The following is a 21,494-nucleotide window of genomic DNA, read 5'->3' as shown; positions in this document are numbered from 1 at the left end:
GGCTGACAGAGCTCAGAAGAAAATTGTAATCAGTGGCACAGTCTACTTGGAGGCCTGTAACTAGTGGTATTCCCCAGGGGTCAGTACTGGGTCTGGTTTTGCTCAACATCTTCAGGATGTTCTGGATGAAGGGACAGAGTCCATCCTCAGCAAATCTGCTGGAAGCTGGAAGGACTGGCTGACACACCAGTAGGCTGCGCTGCCTTTCAGCAAAAGCTGGACAGGATGGAGAGTTTGTCAGAGAGGAACCTGATGAGGTTCAACAAGAGCAAGTGTAGAGTCCTACGCCTGGGGATGAATAATCGCATACATCAGTACAGGTGAGGGGCTGACCTACTGGAAAGGAGCTCTGTGGTGAAGGACGTGGGTGTCCTGGTGGGCAACAGGTTGGTCATAAACCAGCAGTGTTCCCCTGTGGCCCAGAAGGCGAATGGCATCCTGGGTTGCATTGCAAAGAGTGTGGCCAGGCCCTACTCTCCTCTGCAATGCTGAGGCCACATCTGGAGTGCTGTGTCCAGGTATGGCCTTCCTGGTTAAAAGAAAGGTAGGGAACTTCACAAGAGAGCCCAGGAGAGGGACACTGAGATGGTGACGGTGACACCTGGAACATCTCCCTTATGAGCAATGGCTGAAAACCCTGGGACTATTCAGCCTGGAGACAAGAAGTCTGAAGGGGGATTTTATTGATATTTATAAATATCTCATGGGGAGGGGTTCAGTGGGTAGGACCAGACTCTTGAATGGTGCCCAGTGACAGAACATGGGGCAATGAACACAAACTGGAAGACAGAAAGTTCCATATGAATATGGGAAAGAACTTAGAGAGTAACAAAGCACAGGAACAAGCTGCCCAGAGAGGTTGTGGAGTCTCATTTTCTAGAGATATTCAAAACGTGCCCAAACCCTTTCCTGTGGAACCTACTGTATGGAACCAGCTTTAGCAAGGAGCTGGCTTAGATGATCTCCAGAAGTACCTTCCAGCCCCTGTAATTCTGTAATATGCAGATGTGTTTATACCTCTCCTCTTCATTGGATCCAATTGCTTCTCTGTATGCTATAATCATTGGGATGTTAACTAGGGATGAAGATGTAGGTATCCTCTTTTGTGCCAGAGCAACTCCATCTTATGAGCTTCCATGTAACTTATATTCAGTACAAAGTCCTGATGCTTTGAGTCCTGACCTATCAGGCTTTCCTAATATGCTGTTGGACTAATCCAACATTTACACCCAAGTGATTCCTGGTAGCACTGAATGTTGTTATAGCATGTCTGAATTTAGATTTGGGAAGGAATTTCAGATCTACAATTAGCTACTTTAAAAATGGCTGCTTTAGAAAAAGTTAAGAGAATCTCAAGATGAAGATATAAACAACTGGAAGATCCCAAATAGAATGTGAAGTGCATTCTTTTATCTGAACCTATTTCTCATTCTGGAATGAACTATTAGGACAAACTGTTTTTAGAGAGGTGCCATCTTTTGGATAAGGCGATAAACTAATTCCTTGATCATGCAAGGAGACGTTGGATTTTGTCACACAGCAAAAACTGTGATTAAATCCAGGTCTGTGGACATTTTAAGTTTAGACCAACATATATTTCTAGATAAATCCCACATAGCATTCCTCCACTTTTTCTCCAAACTTGAACATGATGTTAACCAGCTGTTATTTCCCAGCCACAGCAGTAGCTCCGTTAGTGCAAAGTGTGAATGCCCTTTATGTCATGTAAAATGAGTTGAGAAGAGACAAACTGTAGGAAGAATATGGAAAATATTGCTGACAAATTCAGTAAAAGATCTTCATTGGATTATGCAGCCCTATCACCTCTGAATCAATAAGACAGAGTAAAAACTACAATGGAAACTGTATCGGAGTTGGGGTTTAACTACCCAACTGGACAAATCATTCCCTGATGTCATACTATTCTATTCAGTCAGAGCCAGATGGGGCCTGTGTGAGAAGATAATACACCACACACTGCTTACTTTGATTGGCCTCTGGTTCCAAGTCTTCTCGTCGTTAGCTGTGGAAACTGTTGCCTTATTATCTGCAAATGAATAAAACTGATATTAGAAAGAAAAAGAAATGAAAACATTTGTTAATAATTCATTACAGACTGTTAAGATCAATAAGCAGAACAACTGTCCTGCGGTCTCACCCAAGTACAAGGGTAGGAAAATCAGCTTTTGATTTTTTCCAGTGCTGAAAAGTGGGAAATAGGCTTTTAAATTTGGCATGATTTTATTTACTACCATCAGTTTAGATAAAGAATTTTATGGCATTACTGTTCCTTAAATCTCACACCATTTCTGCCTCTAAATGAAAGAAGGTTGTAGTTAGAAATTCCTATTTATTTAAATCTGTTTGCAGGTTCAAAAATCTTGGTTTACGTGCAACTAGAGGAAACCTTTGAGAGCTTTGGAGGCAACATTTCTTTAGAGGCTTTCACAATCCTGCCATTGCACACTCCCTTTTGTAAGAGGATTCCATGAAAAGATACTGGTATTTGACAGTGCACCGCTTCCACCAGGGAAAATTCACTGTTGCATTTTCTAAAGATGGGTCATAATCAATTGATCTGCTATGGAAAACGAGCACATCTCAGAAACAGCAGGATATTGTCAAGAACCTGGGCTTTGGTCCATCAGCAGAGATTAAAAGAACACCGCTACTGTAAAAACAAAACTTCTCCAGCACCAGATGCATTTAAGGAAACAAATTAATGAATGTCAGTTGTGTAGATCCGCTTCAGCCAGGCTACTCCTGATGAAAAAGCTCAGCTGGAGTTGCTGGAAAGGCAGCTCTCAGCACCTCATGGGACCGAACCTGATTCTCGGTGTCGTCTGCTGCAGGGGCAAAATGCAGCTGGCAGAACAGTCATGCAAGAAAGAACGCAGTAAGTCTAGCAGATTCACTTACAAGAGAAGTTTCTTTCTTTCTTAATTTGTCGCTTATTTTGTGCTTTCATAACATAAAGTGCTGTTTCCTGTTTTGCGGGGGGTGGGGAGGTGGGGAGGAACAAGTAGAATTAAAGAAGAACAAGCATACTAGATGGAATACAACTGTTCAAACAGAAGACAGCATTAAGTAAAATTGATTAAATAGTATAGATTTTTCCCCTGTGAGCCATTTAGCCACCATGATAAATATTTAATCCTGATTGATGACTGAAAGCTCTGGAACACGTATTTGGATCAAAAGGTGCTTTATAAATAAAGATGTTACAATGGCACATGTTCGACTGTTTCTTAGGTAATATACATATAATTTTAAATCAAACATAAAACTCCCCTTTCTTTTGCATCATGTAAAAAATTGACCTGCACCATGTTCTGAGAGCTTTGCACAACGTGGCTCATGTCAAAAATGCAGACTCAGACTCTCTGAAGGTTGTTCAGCTTTAATTTCTGGAGCAAAACTTCAGCAAACAGTAAAACACTTTTGTGGAGCTGTGAAAGTTCAGCCTAGCTGTTTGATAAATGAGCAGACAGGCAAGCAGCCCTTCTTTCTTTTTTTGTATGGATTCAATGAAGCCTGCCTAAAGAACACCACATGCTGTTCCAGCTACTGATCTAACATTCCGCAACATCTCAGCCTTCCAAATTCCCTTTAATTACACATTAATCCCACCCCTCTCTCTTTCATTTTCTGCAGACAGGGTTGGGGGCTCCACAAGGCTGTGGGAAAAAAGGCGGTGTTGAAGAACTACTTTCTGAGGATGGCTTTTTGGGTTAGGGGATTTTTGTTTTTTTTTCTTTTTTGGTGGCAGTTGTCATTCAGAAAATTCCATTCCTCTCCTAAAGTTGATTTTTACAGCAGCAGATTCAAAAGAAAAGCTAAGTATTACATTTACTTTCACCTCAATTTTTCTTCTTTGGAACAATGTGAACCCGTATTACTTTCAAAGTCTGCCTGGTAGTGATGAAGTGTTACAATGCACACTGTAAATGCCACTTTATGAACCATATGCCATGATACTTGCTGGGGTTTAAATAAATCAGCCAATTTCTACATACCAGGGCAGAGGTGATCAGGAAAGGAGAATAACAGAGCAGATGATCAGATGATATTTTTCTTTTCTTTCTTTGTTTCTTTTTTAAATTCATCATGCTTAAACAATGAGATACACCTTTTGGAACACAGCTGGAATGTACGTATCTCTTAAAATGTTCTTTGCCAGTAATTAACAACAAAAATATCCAGCAAACCTCTGAAGGAAAATATTGGGATTCTTTGATCTAATGCTGTATGGATAGGATACATACAGCACAGCATACTCATGCTTTTTGCCTGTACACATTAGCATCAGTGTTTGTGACTGGAATGAAGCAAGTCAAGTAAGTAATGAACTAGCTGCTCGTATAAATGCTTGCGTTTATCTACACTTATGTGAATCCCTATGCAATGATATTCCCAAAGGTTTCCCTTAAAGCAGAAAGAGGAAGTTGGAGCAGGCAGGAAAAAGTGGACTGAAGTAAATGGAAAAAGCAGAAGGTCCAGAAAATTGTTTTTAAATCGTGCTTTCATCTTGAAGTCTTCCAGTAAAACACAACATAATTGCATTTAATGTGTATTGATTTTCTTAAGACCTACAGAGAAAATGAGTTAATTCTACATCTGCAGGGTAAAGGAGAAAGAGTGTTCCTAGATGTCAGACAAGAAAATTCAGGTTAGGAACTGAAAACCAACTTGGATTCTTTTCCTTTCATCACCACTGTGGGGTTGCATAAGCAGAAACGAAGCAAGACCTGACCATGCAGTTTAAACCTCATTCTGAATGGAGCCCAGTCCCTGTTCTCACAGCAGTGCTGGCTCCTCAACAGAAGCAGCGTTAAAAAGATCTCATGGGTGGTATCCAAAGGAATTTTAGAGTGAAGAGGACTTTTACGACTGTCCTTCAATGGAACTGAAATTTCATCCAACATTTCTCTAAATCTACCACAAATCCAGCTGCCTGTGTGATCTTCTGAATAAAGGGATGCAGGCTTTGTATTTTCCAAGTAAAACTCCATCAAACTCATGTGACATTATTTTATGTTTGTTTTTGAGACCAGTGTAGTGCAGCAATTATCTATGATATCTGTCCCTCATATATTGATTTCTTTTTCTCTAAACCTGAGTCCCATTCTCCCTCTCTTCCTCTCTGCTCTGCTCAAGACCTGATCTCACCTTCTGCCTATAAGAGATCTTGTTGTACGAATTTCTTGATTAAAAATAAAAATGCTAATAGCTTCTTTATCTTCCCACAGTTTCAGAGTTCTTTTGGTAACTGCACGTTGTGTACATCAGATACAGATATAAAGCAGCACATATGTAGCCTACACCTTCCAGTGGACTCATATATCCTGGTGTGCATTTGGCTAACCCATCAGTAGAGAATCCTGATGCATGGTGCAGGAAGAACACATGGGAACCTTTCCCTTCAGACAGGCAATACTTGCTCCACTCCAAACACATTGGGCAGCCCAAGTGAATACAGCAAGGAAGGGCCTTCCCATACCTTTCTCCCACACTGAGATTATGGTGCTGATACAACATATATTGCACAGAACTTGGAGCTAACAGGATCTAGTTTTAGCTGGTTTTGTTTGGTTGCTTTAGACATCTTAGTGTCTAAATACATTTGAATTAAATATCTGTTTACTTCTATTTTTTCCTCATTCTTCACACAGCAGAATCAAAATGAAATAAATTATTTAATGATTCGCGCAAAACAGAGAAAAATTTATGAGTGACAATGAGAAAAATGCACTTCCTCTGTAATGGTCTGTACTGTAGTCTGCACAACCTATTAACCTTAGGCATGGCTAACTGCAGGAGCTCTCCTGTTACCAGCAAACGGCTGCAAAGGTGCATTCCTTCGTCCTGATGACTGCCAGCTGTAATTTCTGCCATTTCTCCTATCCTCAAATCGCCAGCACTGAGACTCAAACACAAGCAGACACAGCCTCCCTTTTAAAATGAGAAGTGTATTCTTAATTCTGCCATTATCCTATGATCCATTTTTCCTTATTTCAGTCCATTACAAAATATCATTCCTATCCCCCCCAGCTCCACCAAGCTGTGTGAAGAAAAGAGGCATGCTTGTCTATATCTTACTCTTCACTCATTTACTTGCATAGTCCTAGAGAGAAAAGCACAGTGTGTAGGTGCAGCGTTTTTGACCCCACATCTGCAGTTTGTTCTTATTCAGTAACCTCCCATTTCTCTCTACTCACTTGCATCACTTTACTGAATGGGTCACGGTCTAGCTGTTGGATAAGATGTTTCTTCTAGCACTGATACATCTCACCTGATATTGCAAAGCCAGTCAATGCCCAGTTTGGTCTGCTGTGGAGATTATACACCACGACAAGCTCCATTTTTAGTGAAGCTTGAAGCTTGAATTCATCTACGTACAGCATTCTCCTTCAGCAGTTCCCCTGGCCAGATGGAATTCAGCCTAAGGCATGATCAAATGGATTACTGCGTCCCAGCAAAGCTGCAAACACTGAACACCCAGACGCACATGTCTTACTGAGTCACAGCACTTTCTGTGCTGCCTTGCTGAAGCCAAGCAGACCTAAAGCCCAGCACAACTCGCCCTGCTCTTTCCTGGTGCCAACACACTTCCTGCCATCACACCCAGCCTATGTGTGGGAAAAGGCTGAGCGCCAGTATCCCTGCACTCTGGCAGACCCTGTGCTGTAAGAACAGCCTCTGGGACGTTCTGACAAGGCATGAGGTAAAGCAACCCAGAGGCCAGTCTACTCACACCGAAGGTCTGAGTGGAAGCCAGATGCTTCAAGTGGCAAAGTCTGTTAAAAAAAAAAAAAAAAAGCCTTTGCTAGAGGGCAAATCTTTGAGAAAGGGGAAACCTGTCCAAAGAAACTGTGGTGTCCTTGTTGGTTTTCTTGCTTCTCAAGCTCAAGGGGAAAAGACAATTGATGGCAACCTGTAATAATATGAGGGATTTGTGAAGCAGCATTTATTCCTTCAGTGCAATAACAGAAAACACATCCTCAGCTTTAGATTGATTTTTGCCCTATTTTCTCTTTTTTTCCCCCTATATTGACTGTAAAAAATGAGTATAGTAAAAAACCATTCAGGATGTAGTAGCAGTCTGTAATAAAGCACTTACTCTTTCAGTCTAATAGAACAGAGCGCTAAGAGTAAATTTGGGATTGGTGGACACTTACCTGTGAGGCTACTTAGGGACAAATAGGGAGGACAGGGTAAAAAATGCATCTCCAGAAGTATCTCTGTATGCACAGCAGGCAATTTCCAGATGTGTACATTTCCATGCAAAATCCAAACACATAGTAATGTCATTATCAATAAGATTTCAAAGAGGCTGGTCTGTTCTTTTTTGAAGTCAAATATATCCAGTATGATGGGATGAAACCGTAAATTCTCTCTATGTTATTCAAGCTTGGAGGAGCAGTCCTGCTGGCAAAACTGGGCATAGTGACAGTTCATAGTGATAAAAGAAGGCTCTGGCTGGTACAGCTTGTACCGTCCTGGAGCTAAGCAAACTGTATTGAAACATTTTATTTTGCTAGTGTAATTCTGTCTCAGTCCATTGTTTTTCAAAAATGTAAAAGATCCTTCCTAACCAATGCTTTAAATCTGTTGTGGGACCCACTTCCTTCTCTATTTATTAAGATAAACTTACAGCAAAGCCACTTAGAGAGCAATGAGATTCAGGTAAGCATGAACCCACACTGGAAAAGGACCTAAGGCTAAGGAAGAAGCAGCCTGCAGAATGTCAGCATCATTCTTTCATTTTCTACTCAAATATCAATTTACCTTGTCAAAAGACAAGGCAGAAAACAAAAACAAAAGAGGAAATTATTTAACCTCCAGGGGGCATATGGGAGTTATGGGAACAACACTAGGATGCAAAGGAGATGCACCATGAGAAATTAAGCGTTCTTGAAGCGGTGAAATGAGAACTTGGGTGTTAGAGGAAACTGGTGTGTAGGGGAAGATTACATCTATAAGAGGTTCAATTAAGACAAATAAAGGTCATAAAGAGTCAAAAGAGAAACAACAAAAATCAATGTCGGCAGAGGAAACAAAAGCATACGAGAAGCTCAAGGACTTACCACTTGGGCCTGAGTTGGCACAGGTAGGACAGAATCAAGAAGTCTTACATAACCAATCCATAAGCAACAGTTCCTGGGTAATTCATAGCTTGATGTATTAATTATTGCTAATATTATTCATTATCAGTAACATTTTATGTTAGCATGTTGCTCAGACAAAAAAATATACCTGCTCAGCCCTCCCAGCTACAGGCAGTGGCAGAACTCTGAGCTGGAAGAATCTTAAACCACTCTAATAATAAACCAGGTAATGTAGCTAAAAACTGGCAAATGTTAATATGGGCAGAACTGGCTGTAATGTTCACACATTACTTGGTTAAGTAAAGAACTAAAACGCTTGGCTAACATATTAAAGCTACAGCTTCCTTTGCCATATAATATTACTGTATTATCAATACCAGAGCCTTATTTTGTATGTACTTTAAGTGGCTTACGAATACAGGTTACTTTTTAAAAGGTGTTTATTTATACAACAATTCTGTTTTTTTCCTCTGAGTACCTTTCTTGCTATTAGCCAGATTTCCTAAGGAAACAGTCAATGAGGTGTTACTGTCTCTCTGTAAACCTCTTGTCCTCACTGTTTCTGTATTACCAATTGCCTATGGTGCAGTCCACATCCTAGACATGCAATAAGAAATGCTGGCTGGATAATGGGGATAGCAAATTGAAATTAAGGCTGAAGATGACAGGTTGACAATTGGACTAGAAGATCTCAGTGTTTTTTTCCCCACCTTAATGATTCTGTGGTTCAAAGACAATATGTGGATGAAAGATGAACCTTCAGGTGAGCCTTCTGTCAATACTTTATTGGAGAACTATGAGTATGAGGCAGGGAGTCAACACTGCCACTGCTCTCAACTAGCCAACCTATGTGCTACTACTTGTCCAGCTGTCTGGGAAGGAAGAAAGAAGAAAAAGAAAGACCTCCACACACTGACCTGGAAATAATTGGAAGTACGGCATGGAAACATGAAGAGAGAAGACTTAAGTACAGCTCTGGATTTGGGGAACATATGAGATGGTAAGAAACAAGGTCTATTAGTTCAGCTGTTCACGAACAATCTATTTGTGTTCCCTTCTATACTTCGTTGTGGAATATTTCACTTGCATTAAGGTTAAGCTTTGCCCACAAAATCTTAACCTGGAGAAATCACTTGCAGGCAAGTTTTTTTGTCTCAGGCAGTGTCTTTAAAAATGAAATTAACTCTGCTGGGTTAACTCAGCTGTAACTGAGTAACGACACATTAGGATGTTCCTTCTTGCAGACTGTTTTCATGTGCTGAACTCTATGTCCCTTTCTGAATACTATCAGTCTGTTGAAGGAAAAGCCTAAATGTTTAACATTGCCCACAGAGCTAAAGTTCAAAGATGAATCATAAATTTAATGTAGGCTCTTGAAAGGCATACTCTCTACAATTTCACAGAACAACTAACTCCTTTCTCTGCAGAAGATGACAGCTGCAGGGCTCTTGATGATTGCCAATGAGGATGAGCATGTCTGGCGTCTCTGTTTCAGCAGCTAAGAGCAGAAGTACTCAGATAGCACCTATTTCCCTTCTCTGCCTCCAAGTTATTTATGCAGGACATGCTGCTGATTTGGTATTTAAGTCATATGATAACAATTTGTCATAGTTTTAGCTGAGATAGAATTGTTTTCTTCAGAGTGTCTAGCATGATGCTATGTTTTGGTTCTAGGAGAAAAACAATGTTGATAATACACTGATATTTATAGCCATGGCTTAGCAGTGATGCACAAAGCCAAGGCCATTCGTAGAGAAGGATCAAAGGAGCTGAGAGGAAAGAGAACTAGAACAGCTGACTTAAAATGGCCAAAGAGATATTCTATGTCTTATGACATCATGTGGAAGGAGTTTTGAAGAGGGGTGGGCATTCCTATCCGTGTCTCTCTTCTGCTGCTCAGGGGGCTAGTTGGGTATCAGAAGAATCAGACTGCAAATTATTGGCTATGTGATGTGCTTGTGTGCCTTGCAGATCATCATGACTGTGAAGGACAATTTTTTTAGCAATAATGCATCTCACAGAGGCACTGAGTTCACACCTATACAGGAACCTCAGTTTCCAGATCCAAAATGGTCATACAAAACATTATTTTAGGACAGTACTGGGAGGATTCTGTATGGGTTCATCTCCACAGAAAGGGAAAACAAACTCTATAGATTGCTGTGTCAGAACTAAATCTACTGCAGCTAAGTGGAAAACAGCCGATGGGAAAGAAAACAAAACAAAACAAAAAAACACCTTGATTTTTAGATGGAAGATACTGTACCTATCCTGCTAGGCCAAGATGATCCTACCACTCTACTGACGAAGTGCATATGTATGAAGGCAGGGAGAAGGGTGGAGTAGCATACATGATAACTGGACTGCTGCATGTTGGTGAAATCATGTTGTGATGAAATAATCACAGATTATTGCACTCCTTACAATTTAGGGACGTTTTCAGTAGCAGCAAAATTGCATCATGTAAATGTGTCAGTTTGCAAGAAATCTGTTTCTTGTTCTCACTATTCAAAAATTACACGCAGTGAGTTCATTTAACCTCTGGGTAGTAATAATACATAAAATGAATAATTTCATTCATAATATGGAGTGTATTTAGAAAGAAATCTAACATTGAATCAACAGTGCTGTGCAGGTCTTTATGATGTAACTGTAACATTAAAATACAGTGCATTTTACTTGTCTTGCTCAACTGCCAACATAAAGATGCACTAGAGAAAATGGCACCTCATTAAGTACATTCTTCTCCTTTGCCTATTCTTTTCACAGGCACAGACCCTAGGAACGTATTCCTCTCTTTGAATACCCAGCATTTTTATGGAATAAATGTTGTGAACACTAGAAGGCTTCAGTTTCATGCTTGTAAACATTTAATAAACAGTGGCAAACTCTACATTTTGTCTAGAGACAAGTTTTAAAGACCAGTGACACGCTGGAGAGTAAAAATGTGGTCTTAGATAAAAAATTTAAAAAATAAAATATCATCCTATTTTTCACTGAGGAAACATCATCTTATCAGAAATTCCAAAATAAGAACTTTGTATAACATCTTAGCCACTCCATAATGTCTGGTAGTGAGGTACAGCATAACCCTTTACTGCTCACACCTGTGCAATGCACTGCTGCATCTGTACAGACTGCGTCTCCACTTCAGTCTGGAAATAACCACAGTGACTCTTAGAAAAGCTGGCCTGGAAAGCAGAAGCACAAGAAATTGCAGTGCAAAGATATGTGGGCAGCCTGCGTGTGCAGGGCCTGACAAATGCTTTGGATGCTTTTGGGATTTGCACATCCAGAGTCACTCCTATTTTCTCCATCGTGGTTTTGCCAGTGTGTTCCCATATTCTTAATTCAAGGATCTCCACACAATGCTTACAAGAATGGCAAAGATAGACCCAGAATTAAATCATTGATATTTGACCATTCTGGGTTTTTGTTTGTTTGATTGTTTTTGTTTAAATATACATTCATGAAAGCACTACAGGTCACAATGCTTAGACTGGGTTGTAGTTGACTTCCAAGTTGCCAATACTGTATAACATAACTGTCAGATAGGCTGGCAACACCAACGCTGAAATCATCAAGAAAGCAGCACAGTCATGATGAGAAGTGATTCCAACTTTCCAGATACTTAAAATCATAGCCTTTGCCTCATGATCTGAATTGTAAGATGTTTTATTAGTATATCAGTATCTCTAGCAGTAAATGACAGTTTTTCTTTAATCCAAATTCACCTGAAGCAGAGGTATCATAGTGCTCTTTAGACTCACCTTTCCAAAGCTGGCAGCATTAACAGGTTGTGTGTCATTTTTCTCACAGAAGTCCAAGTAATGCATGTAGAGAGCACTTCGAGGAATGCAAACACCTTCCGCAATCTCGTAGTTCTCCTCCAGCCTTAAAAAGCAAATATCAAACAGAGAGCACTGCAAGTATGTTGGATGTCCTGTATGGTGAACTGTGTGCAAAGCTGCATCTTTAAGACCAAACACTACAGCTTCTGCTTTTCTAGTCAGTTTTCCCTGTTTTGTTCGTAACTACAAAGTCCAATTAACTTTGACAAAGCTTGCTTATAATTTGCTTTCTGCTTTCAATCAAGTATGTAGGTTGTGAATTGCTAGTATCAATAGGAGATTTGCACAAAGGAACATTATTCTGTGGTCATGCTCCAAAGTACTATCTTTTGGAAAACATACTATCACATAACATTTGTTGAATGAAACCATTCAGTGATGGGTAGCATTCCCTCATTTTTACAGGACAGGTCACCATTGGTTTTGTGACATCTTCTCACTCCTGTCCAGCTGCAAAGTTCCTTACCTGGAGGAAGCAAGTTGTTCATAAACACCAAAGAACACTCACAAAATTATATCTGTAGAATAATTTCTCTCTGTTGTTGATTAAGTGAAGAAAACAAGACTTTGTGATCTGCTTAATGCAGTAGGGAAACTCCCTCGCATTGTAGAACTACTGTAACTCACACACACAAACATTCACGACATTTTAAATTATGCATCACATACATAAATAAGCAACTACTTAGAATTTAAAATATGGAACCATGGCCACTGTGAATCTATAAATTAGAAAAATATTTATCTTGAAATTACATTGTTGTGATTGCCGATCCAAAGAATTTGAAGAGTTCTTCACATATACTCAACTTTAAAACCTCAATCTTGTCACCCATGGTAGCATTTCTGCTTTTAAGTTGCAAGTGTGCTCATTTGCCTAGCTGCCTGAAAGAAGAAAGTGGGTGCAACTTATTTTACTAGAAAATAAATAGATTCTCAGAAATCTTCAGCTTTACAGTAAATAGGACCCTGCCATTTGATAATTGTACAATACCTTTTCAAATATCTAGTTTCACTCTTTCGTTGCATCTTCCAGGTCCTATCCTCCTTCCATTTCAGTTATCATGATCATTTGTGACTGCAAACTATTTTAATAAGATATCTGGCTAGATGAATGGAATCAGTTTGTATGGGCAACATCTATTCTTCCTTGGTTTCTACAGGAATATCATCACGGCATCTTTCCTCAAATTCATAGTGCTTTAACAAAACCTTCTTTCAAAACCTGGAGAGTTCGTTTGTATACTATAGCTGCTAATTGGAATGTCAGCTTCCGTGACCAAGACAGGACAGAAAGAAAAGCAGTTAATTATTTCTGCTCATATCTGATGAATTTTTCTCTTTTTCTCCTCTCTTTCACAGAGAATCATTAGTCTGACACTGAACAATGCTCCATTATACCTGAACTTTTTTTTTAATGATCAAAACCACATCTTGCTCCACTTCTTTTATTTTCCTGTCTTTTATTTAATAACTTTATCATGTTTTGAATTCAGCCTCATTCTACAGTGTTGTAGAAAGATAATGAACTCAACCTGCTACCTAACAAATTGCTATCAGAAATAATGTATATATGACATTTTAAGTGTCCTAATAAAACCATGTGAAATCTAGTAATTCACAGTAAGACCTTTTGTACCACTACAGTATAGCAATATAACCCCTAAATCCTTCCACAATGGTGACAATTTTATCTGTCTCCATTAGTGTTCCTCCCTTTATATTTATGTACTTCTAGAATAAATGGCATTATTATATATCTGAGTTGTGTTCATAGTGCAGACTTATTTCTGGGTTGGAAGGTAACAGAACAACTGTGATGTTATCATTTCTAATTACATAAAGGATTCTAGAATAGATAATTTTGATGTATTATAAATGTTTCTGCAAAACTGCTACCCTTGGGAGAATCCATTGGCTAGCTTTACTTTCTTCTTTTTCTGTTCTTTTTCAGTATGTTGTAGAAAATATAATTGTCTTTTGTTTGTTTCACTTTCACAATACTGTTATTTGGTGCACCTATGCTGTCAGCCACCAAACTGCATGGACTTGGGCTGCCTTGGCTTGTGACAATTCAGTGTTGAGAGAATTAGACGCACACAGAACTGATGTAAAATTACACTACAGTTTGGTCAACCAGCCCACCAGGGAAAAATAATCACAAATAAACATAGAGAAGTGTTAAGCAAGCTGTAGCTATGCAGATAATTACGAGCACAGGAACCAGAGAGAAACACAGGATACTAGGTATTTGAATGTTCATGCCTTAACAGTTAAAATTCAGGCTGATGTATGTTCCTAGGTGATAATTTGGCAGAATGACTACATTTACCTGGCCTTTCACTTCATTTTGTGTCATCAGCCAAACTAAACAAAGCAAAAAAACCCACCATCATTATTTCCAGGAAAGACATCTAGCCAGGCTGACAGTCATCCAGCCACAATTCTAAATCCTCAGCTAGATCTCCCTCCTCTTTTACAGTGTTCAATGCACTTCCCATTTGGAGAGGCATAAGCATTAAGGATATATCCCCATGAGACTGATATTATCTCCTTTCATTATGATGTCAGACAAGAAATAAATAATAAAAGACAGTATGAATAATATGACAAAAATTATGTATCTCCCTTGTGACTTGCTTCATTTTCCCTGCCACTTTCCTCCTTTTTCCTTGCTAATGACATTTCCTCTATTTCTTTTCTCCACTGCTCCCATGACTTCATTATCTACGAGTGATAGTAACACCTTACAGCAAAAAACAGAGACAGGAGACAAAGGTGGTGCTTCCATTTGCCAGAACAAGGCTATTTCAATTCACCCTTGGAATCTAGGCAGTTATTTACCCCAGAACTTCCAGCACTTGAACCTTGCTTAGAGTTTCCTGTCAGAGGGGAGGGTGCATGCTTACTTAAGGCATATTCATGTAAATTTCATTTTTCATCTTTTCTGACAGTGCAAAAAATTGATTTGAGCCCTGACCAGGAAGAACCATCAAACAAGTAAAGCCAAACCTGTGGGAAGCACTCAGTGCAGCTTTTATACAGCGCTGACCACAATCATTTACCAATCCATGGTTTGCTATGTGCTACCACAGTATAAATAATGTGATGGTAATGTGTCTGGCCTTCCAGAAAAATGGAAACTTGACATCTTTGCCCAAAGCAAGCTTTCTACTATATAGTATTTTGATCCCAATGCTTGAGCTTCTAATTATATTTAATGTATCAAATGACTGGTTTCTCCAGTCAACACCAATTCAAAGCTGCAGTACAGAGGGAGAAAAACATATTGAAGCCAAGAGAAAACTTCTATTTGGAACAGCTTTTTATTGTATAAAGTATTCTTTTAATCCTCACTAGATTTCTAAGGGCATTTTGACAAATGAATCACACCTCTTATTTCATCTTCTGTGCTAAATGTCAAAGATCTCATTCTAGTAAAACAAAAAAGGTAGACATCATCACACACTGAAGAAATCATAAGTCTCGAACAAAATTTTCTGTATTAGTTTTCTTTTTATAGTAAGTACAACAAAAAAGACAAACCACAAATTACCAACTGGCAAGGTGGCAAACAAATATGCCAGCTAGGTTTTCTAAACTGTATCAGAGCTCCCTTACGTTCAAATAAATCTCATCAGACTAAGGTATTTGTTGAGAAATATTACATAGAACTCTAGTGAGCAAAGTAAGTACATGCAGTAGAGCTATCTTTAGAATTCTACAAGATGTCCAAGATCCCCGTTCACCTCAGTTCAAAAAAGGATAAGGAAAGATGCTAACAGGTCACTTTGTGTTTTTTCAGAGGCATCTTACCATTGCAGAGTAGCGGGAGTTGAGTGTGGTTTTGATGCTCTATTATTTTCTTTTTCCTCATCTGTTAAGAAACAAAAGAACACTATTTAATTTCAGTGAGAACTTCTCAGCCAGTGTGAAGTGCTAAGGGATTATCTGTTCAAAAATGTTCTAAAGTGTTAAAGCTTTCCCAAATTCTGGCTGAAGACTGGAAATGTAAATATCGATGCTCCCTAAGTTATTACCTACAAATACTGCTTTAGACAATAAACCCTGTAAACTTCTCTCTCAGCAGGAGTGGGGCGTTGTGTAGAAATGATGACATTGGAAAGCTAAAGTGTGTATAAAAAAAAGAGAGAATCTTGAATCTCTAGCAATGTTTCCAAATAGAAAAAACTTTCACCACCTTTAATGGTACAGATGCTTGATCCAATTTGCTTTTTCTTTATCCTTCTATTTGATGAGTCTTTTGACCTTATGGTTTTCCTCCACTGCTGTGACCCTGATGTATGACAAATACTAAGTATTTGTGATTTACACAGCTTAATAAATCTTTAAGTTAAAGACATCCTGTAATACACAGTTTATTTCTTTTCAGGTAATTTTCTGACGATAGTATTCTCTATTTACTGTTTATCAACTCTTTTTTTTTTTTTTCTGGCTTCCCAAGGAGGTTAATAAAAGATGAATAGACATTGAAAATAAAACTGTTTTAAAAGATTGGATTTATTTATTTATTTATTTGGCCAGCTCACATTAGTTCTTTTGAGAAAAAAATAAAATAGATCTATAGAACAATCCCTATTAAACTGTGATTTGCAGTGTATAAAGTGCATTCCTAAATGAAAGCTGAGAGTCTGAAGCACAATCAGCTTCTCCAGAAGGCGGTCCTATGGAAAGCACTGTTGCTTCAGATACATTTGGCTATTTTCACAACTTTGTGCTCAGTGAATGCACTAAGGACAGAAAGCTCTGGTACCTAAATGAAGTAAAACCACCGTTTCATTACACTGCACTGCCAATTTCATTTCTTTGTTTTTAGAAATTAAGTATTTTTTAGAAATTACTTAAGCCAACTTTTAGGGTGTTGAACCTTAGTGCAGGCAGAGTATCTCATAAGAGTACCACATCCATCTGGAAGGTCTATTGTGCAATGCCAAGAACTGGCATACAGAAATAAAACCCTGCTTCAGAAAACGCTACCTTCAGTCCTCACATCACAGTGCTTCTGCCATTACACTCAGAGTCAACTGAACATCCTTTAGCCAGGGAGGCCACGCTGTGGACGTCAAAGAAAATCCAGATTTACAGTTATCCACAGACACTGGGGCAGCCCCTCTTCTACATCTGCATGACAATGGGCCTCTAATTATTGGACTGCACACTCCTTCCCTGCCTTTCAGGGCTTTTATTCAGCTGGAAGGACCAACATACACATTTCAAATCACTTTTAAATTGTGTTTTTCATTTGTTTTTCTTAAACAAACGGTCTGCATGCAACAAACCTCAGGCACACAGGGCCTGAATGCTGAGCTACTGCTAAAGGCCGCATGAACACAACCTGGACTTTGGGAGACAGAGCTGTGCAGCACAGACTTAAAGCAGTGGTGGATAAAACAGTTGGGGCTATACCCATGGTATGTCTCAGCAATGTGTAGCGGGCAGTAAAGTGCTTGTAGAATGGATGAGTTCCCCTTGCTTTTGTAAAGAAAATAAAGCTGGCAGCTGTAGGAGCAAGCAAGCTTGGCAAACAGGGATGGGGATGGGTCTGCAAGCATGGGAGGTCACCAGTCCGCCACCAGTCCCTGTAAGAGCAGCACCACAGCACCTTCTCGTTGACTGTGGTGTTTTCTGGCCTTTAGCAGTGCATGAGAGATGTCAGAGTGAGATACAACAATTGAAGCTGCTGCTCCTGTGCATTAGCAATGTGTAGGGGCTCCGTCTCAGCCCCACCACCTTCTTGTTCAGAATAAGGTTATTGCTTCCCAGTTGAAAGTCATCCATTCTCTTAAGCACCTTTTTCTGTCAGTATCAAACCCTTACTTACTGCTTTAAGTTCACTCTACTGTGTGAGCTAAGGCTTAGACTTAACTGGAAATTGCTATAGAGGTACAAGCTGAAAAGGCTGGTTGCCACTGATCTGAATAACCACTGATGTAACTAAGATGCAGCAATCCTAAACTGCCTCTGTCTATGAAACCAACAGGTGTTACAGACTCCCAGCCAACCTTTTCCCCACCCCAGATAAAACTTTTTATTGCATTTCTTGATTTAAGGGGGTTAGTATGCAATGGTCTGTCATCTACACTAATTAATCTTTCCCTGCATATGTGGCACTGTAACAGGCATCAAACTGATATCCAAATTACATAATTGGTCTCTGCATCCCTTCTAACCCTCCTTTGGCTGTTTCACAATCGCACTGAGACCCATGAACAGGCATTTTACCTAATCTGCTTACAGACACGCTCCAAGCTATCTGTAGTCAGTCAGATCCTCCCATTTAAGGATGTGTTTTAACCACAAAAGCTAACAGTAATATCATAAACTACAGTTTAAATCCCTTTTCCCAGCTGCGTACGTTTCCTTGTGATTCTTCAAGATGCTTCAGCACCCTCCACTGATTGTCCTACAGTAACAAGGAGAAGAATCATGTACTTGGAACTTCCTTGCAAAGTTCTTTGAGAATCATTTTCTATCAAAATATTTAGCAACTGGATTTTCAAGACAATTAAAATATTCATAATCATGAATCAGAATCATGCCTCTGCAAAACAATATAGAACTTCTATTCATTTTCTGCCTATGGTCCAGATATCAGCTAAAATGATTCTCATTTTCACTAGATTTTGGCTAAAATATTTATTTTTATTAAATAGATAGGTAGAGTTGTACACAGTATGAGAATGGATGAGACCTAGAAATACAAACATTCCATATTAAATACAAGAGCACTGTATAGTTTAACTGTATAATCTCATTAAACAGTTTACTAGCAGAATAATAACTATTCCTATTCCTTATACTTTATTTGGTAGCAGGATACCTAAAGGCTTCCCTACTGACCAGGGAATGTTTTGTGAGAGTCTTGACTCAGGTCTGATCCCAGATTTGTTTGTACTGCATTAAAAATACAAAGAATGCTGTTCTCCCTTTTTCTTTTTTTTTTTCTTCCTGTCATTTTATGAGAATCCTTCACAGTGCCACTGCATGTTAAAAGGAACCTTTAATATTAAATACTTTTAAAATCTAATCTATTTTGTAAAGAAGTGAAGTAATGACACTGAAGTGTTGCTTCAAGACACTGTCAAAGCACAGACATCACAGTCCTTCACTGACAAATGCTAAAGGACTTGAAAACACCAGAAAACTAATGTTGATGTTCATCTCTGTCATAACTACAATGGAATTAAAGCTTTACTTTCCACTGCAGAGGTAACAGAAGAGTCTTGTACTTTCCAGGGCTGCTTGTACATCTCTCAAAGAACCTCCAAGGAGCTAAGACAGTTTCAGTAGCTTTATCTGAATAAAATCCTTCACATAGTTCAGACACATCCACGTTTTTCAGATGAATAGCACCTGCCCCTGTAGCCACATCAGCCCAGGTTCTGACTGCTCTCAAAAGTGATTTGCCCTTTGCTAACATGAATTAAGGGATAGTAAGAAGCTGCCATACCTCATACTGAAGTTGAAACTTTTGTAATTCTTAAATTGCTTTCTTTCATACCTCTATTTCAATTTTGGAGAATCTGGCTCAACACATTGCATACAGAAAATGTTTTTTTTCTTTCCAATATTAGATATGGGATTGAACTATTCCATTTTCCTGTGGCTCTTTTGACCAGCATGTAGAGTACAAAAGTGGTGAAAGGAGACGTACTTAGAAAACTGGAAACTAAAGTAAAATGATCACAGAATTTTTATAGTAGAGTGCAAATGCTTTGTTTTGGAAGAGCACATGAAAGGTCCCAAGAGGGTAAGAAGCACCAAACCCAGCACTGTGTATTACTTTACAATGTAATACAGGTCCAACTGACCTGGAGACCTGGAGGAAAATGGAAGAAGAATGCAAAGGATTTCTGTGGCCCAAGGTACAGTTCTGCCAGGTACTCCATTGGTAAAAAAAGGCAACAGTGAAACTATCACTTGTCCTAAAACCCTATGAACTGTAAAAACATGCAAGAAAAATATGTCATAAAAGCAGGCTGATACTTAGTAAGAAATCAGCAGAAATCATTGCATTCTTCCTTAATGAATGCACATATCCACCCTCTAAAAAAAAACACACCAAAACAGAAACAAAGCACTGATGCTCTAATGGCATCCAGCCAAAAAACTACCTGATGTATTTAGGAAAGCAAACAAACTCAACATCATCAGTAAAGCAAGAGGAAGAGGAATGATGCCTTATTTTGATTGCTGATGAAAACAGGAACTCTGCTGACCACAGTAACTTGATCACCCTTCTGAGGAATTCAAAGTTGCATAGGTTTTCTCAAAATACTTTGCCTCCTGCTGCTTGAAAGTGCATGACAGAGGCTGGACAAAGATGGACATGATGGTTTGGAAACTTCTTGGGCACTCTTAAGGAAACCCAAAAACTAGAAAGGATCACATAATACGATGTGATGCTTTCTAAGGGGAAACATCTACTTTTTCTACATTTCATGGATTATTGGTCTTCTTGCTGTTGGGCAAATTGCTTATTTTTCTTTCCTCCTCTTTCCTTTTTTCTCTGTTCCTTGCCCACAAAAACAAGGATGGCTTTTCAGGTGGATTAATTCTCTGATCTACACTGCAAAAATGCTGGTATTAGTGCAATGGAAACAGCTGGGTGAAGTCGCTGTGAAAAGGAAGCCGGATTAAACCAGCACTTTCTTTCCCATTTGAGTTTCCATTATATATCATGACAAAGCACTCTGCATACAAACTGTGGGATAAATTTGGTTATGTATCTGTCAGTTCTACATTTGATGCCTTTTGTTCTCATTACTTTCCCCTCAATTCCAGCACCAGAAAACAGAATGAACAACTATCCTGTCTCCTCAGTGCTGCTCTCTGAAATACTTGCTCTTAATCACAACGGCTAAGCCACACAGGTTCACCTACTGACTCAGGGGATGTGAAGGCTTTCCTGTGTACACATTCAAGCTATAAGCACATATAACAAACCGCTAATAGTTTTGCTACAACCTATATAGAGTAAGAAATCTAAAAAAGAACATAGAAGGAAACTCATAAAATGAATTATGTTGTTTTTTTGTTTTTTTGTTTGTTTGTTTCTTATATAGCTAGTGGTATTAATTTAATTACTCTGATACTGTGAGTCTAAGGGAAAACCCACTAGAGTCAATAGAATAAAATCCTGAATTCAGACTCCATTAAGAATCAGAAGACACATCTCAGTCATTACGGATTATTTCTGCCCCATTCTTAGTAGCATCAGATAGGGTAAAATGAATGCAATAAGTTGCACAAAGGTTGTCATAAAATGCAAATAAACAAGCATATGTTTTATTTTTTCAGTACGATAATTCCTAACTTTTTAAAACAAAAAACAGAACCCCTATAAAACCCAAACCTGTGAAATGTTATTTTCTTTGAGGATTCTCTTCTGCTGTTCTTAGAATGGGAGTCATGCTCCTAACACCTTCTTTCTTCCTCAGAAGAGATATCTCTTCACAAGAGACTCCTGGACAAACAAACGTGAGACTCCAACATGGAAGATTCTGTAATCAGC

General features: G+C 38.9%; 1 protein-coding gene across 3 annotated transcripts in view; it reads right to left on the bottom strand.

The window, feature by feature from the left end:
* RFX4 (regulatory factor X4) overlaps positions 1-21,494 on the bottom strand; it is an 80,259-nt gene that overhangs the window by 41,355 nt on the left and 17,410 nt on the right. For 2 of the 3 annotated variants that reach the window (XM_015864007.3, XM_085518913.1), the window contains exons 3-5: positions 15,776-15,836; positions 11,879-12,002; positions 1,986-2,047 (exon numbers count right to left, since the gene is read on the bottom strand). In XM_015864007.3, the coding sequence (XP_015719493.1) occupies positions 1,986-2,047; positions 11,879-12,002; positions 15,776-15,836 (247 nt within the window). Of the gene's footprint in view, positions 1-1,985; positions 2,048-7,178; positions 7,289-11,878; positions 12,003-15,775; positions 15,837-21,494 lie in introns of those variants that run through there. The other variant, XM_015864018.3, reaches the window with a different exon arrangement.

The sequence above is a fragment of the Coturnix japonica genome, chromosome 1, assembly GCF_054131305.1.
Source record: "Coturnix japonica strain WE chromosome 1, WE-NBRP24, whole genome shotgun sequence".
Taxonomy (NCBI): Eukaryota; Metazoa; Chordata; class Aves; order Galliformes; family Phasianidae; genus Coturnix; species Coturnix japonica.
This window is presented reverse-complemented; position numbering and strand designations above follow the sequence as displayed.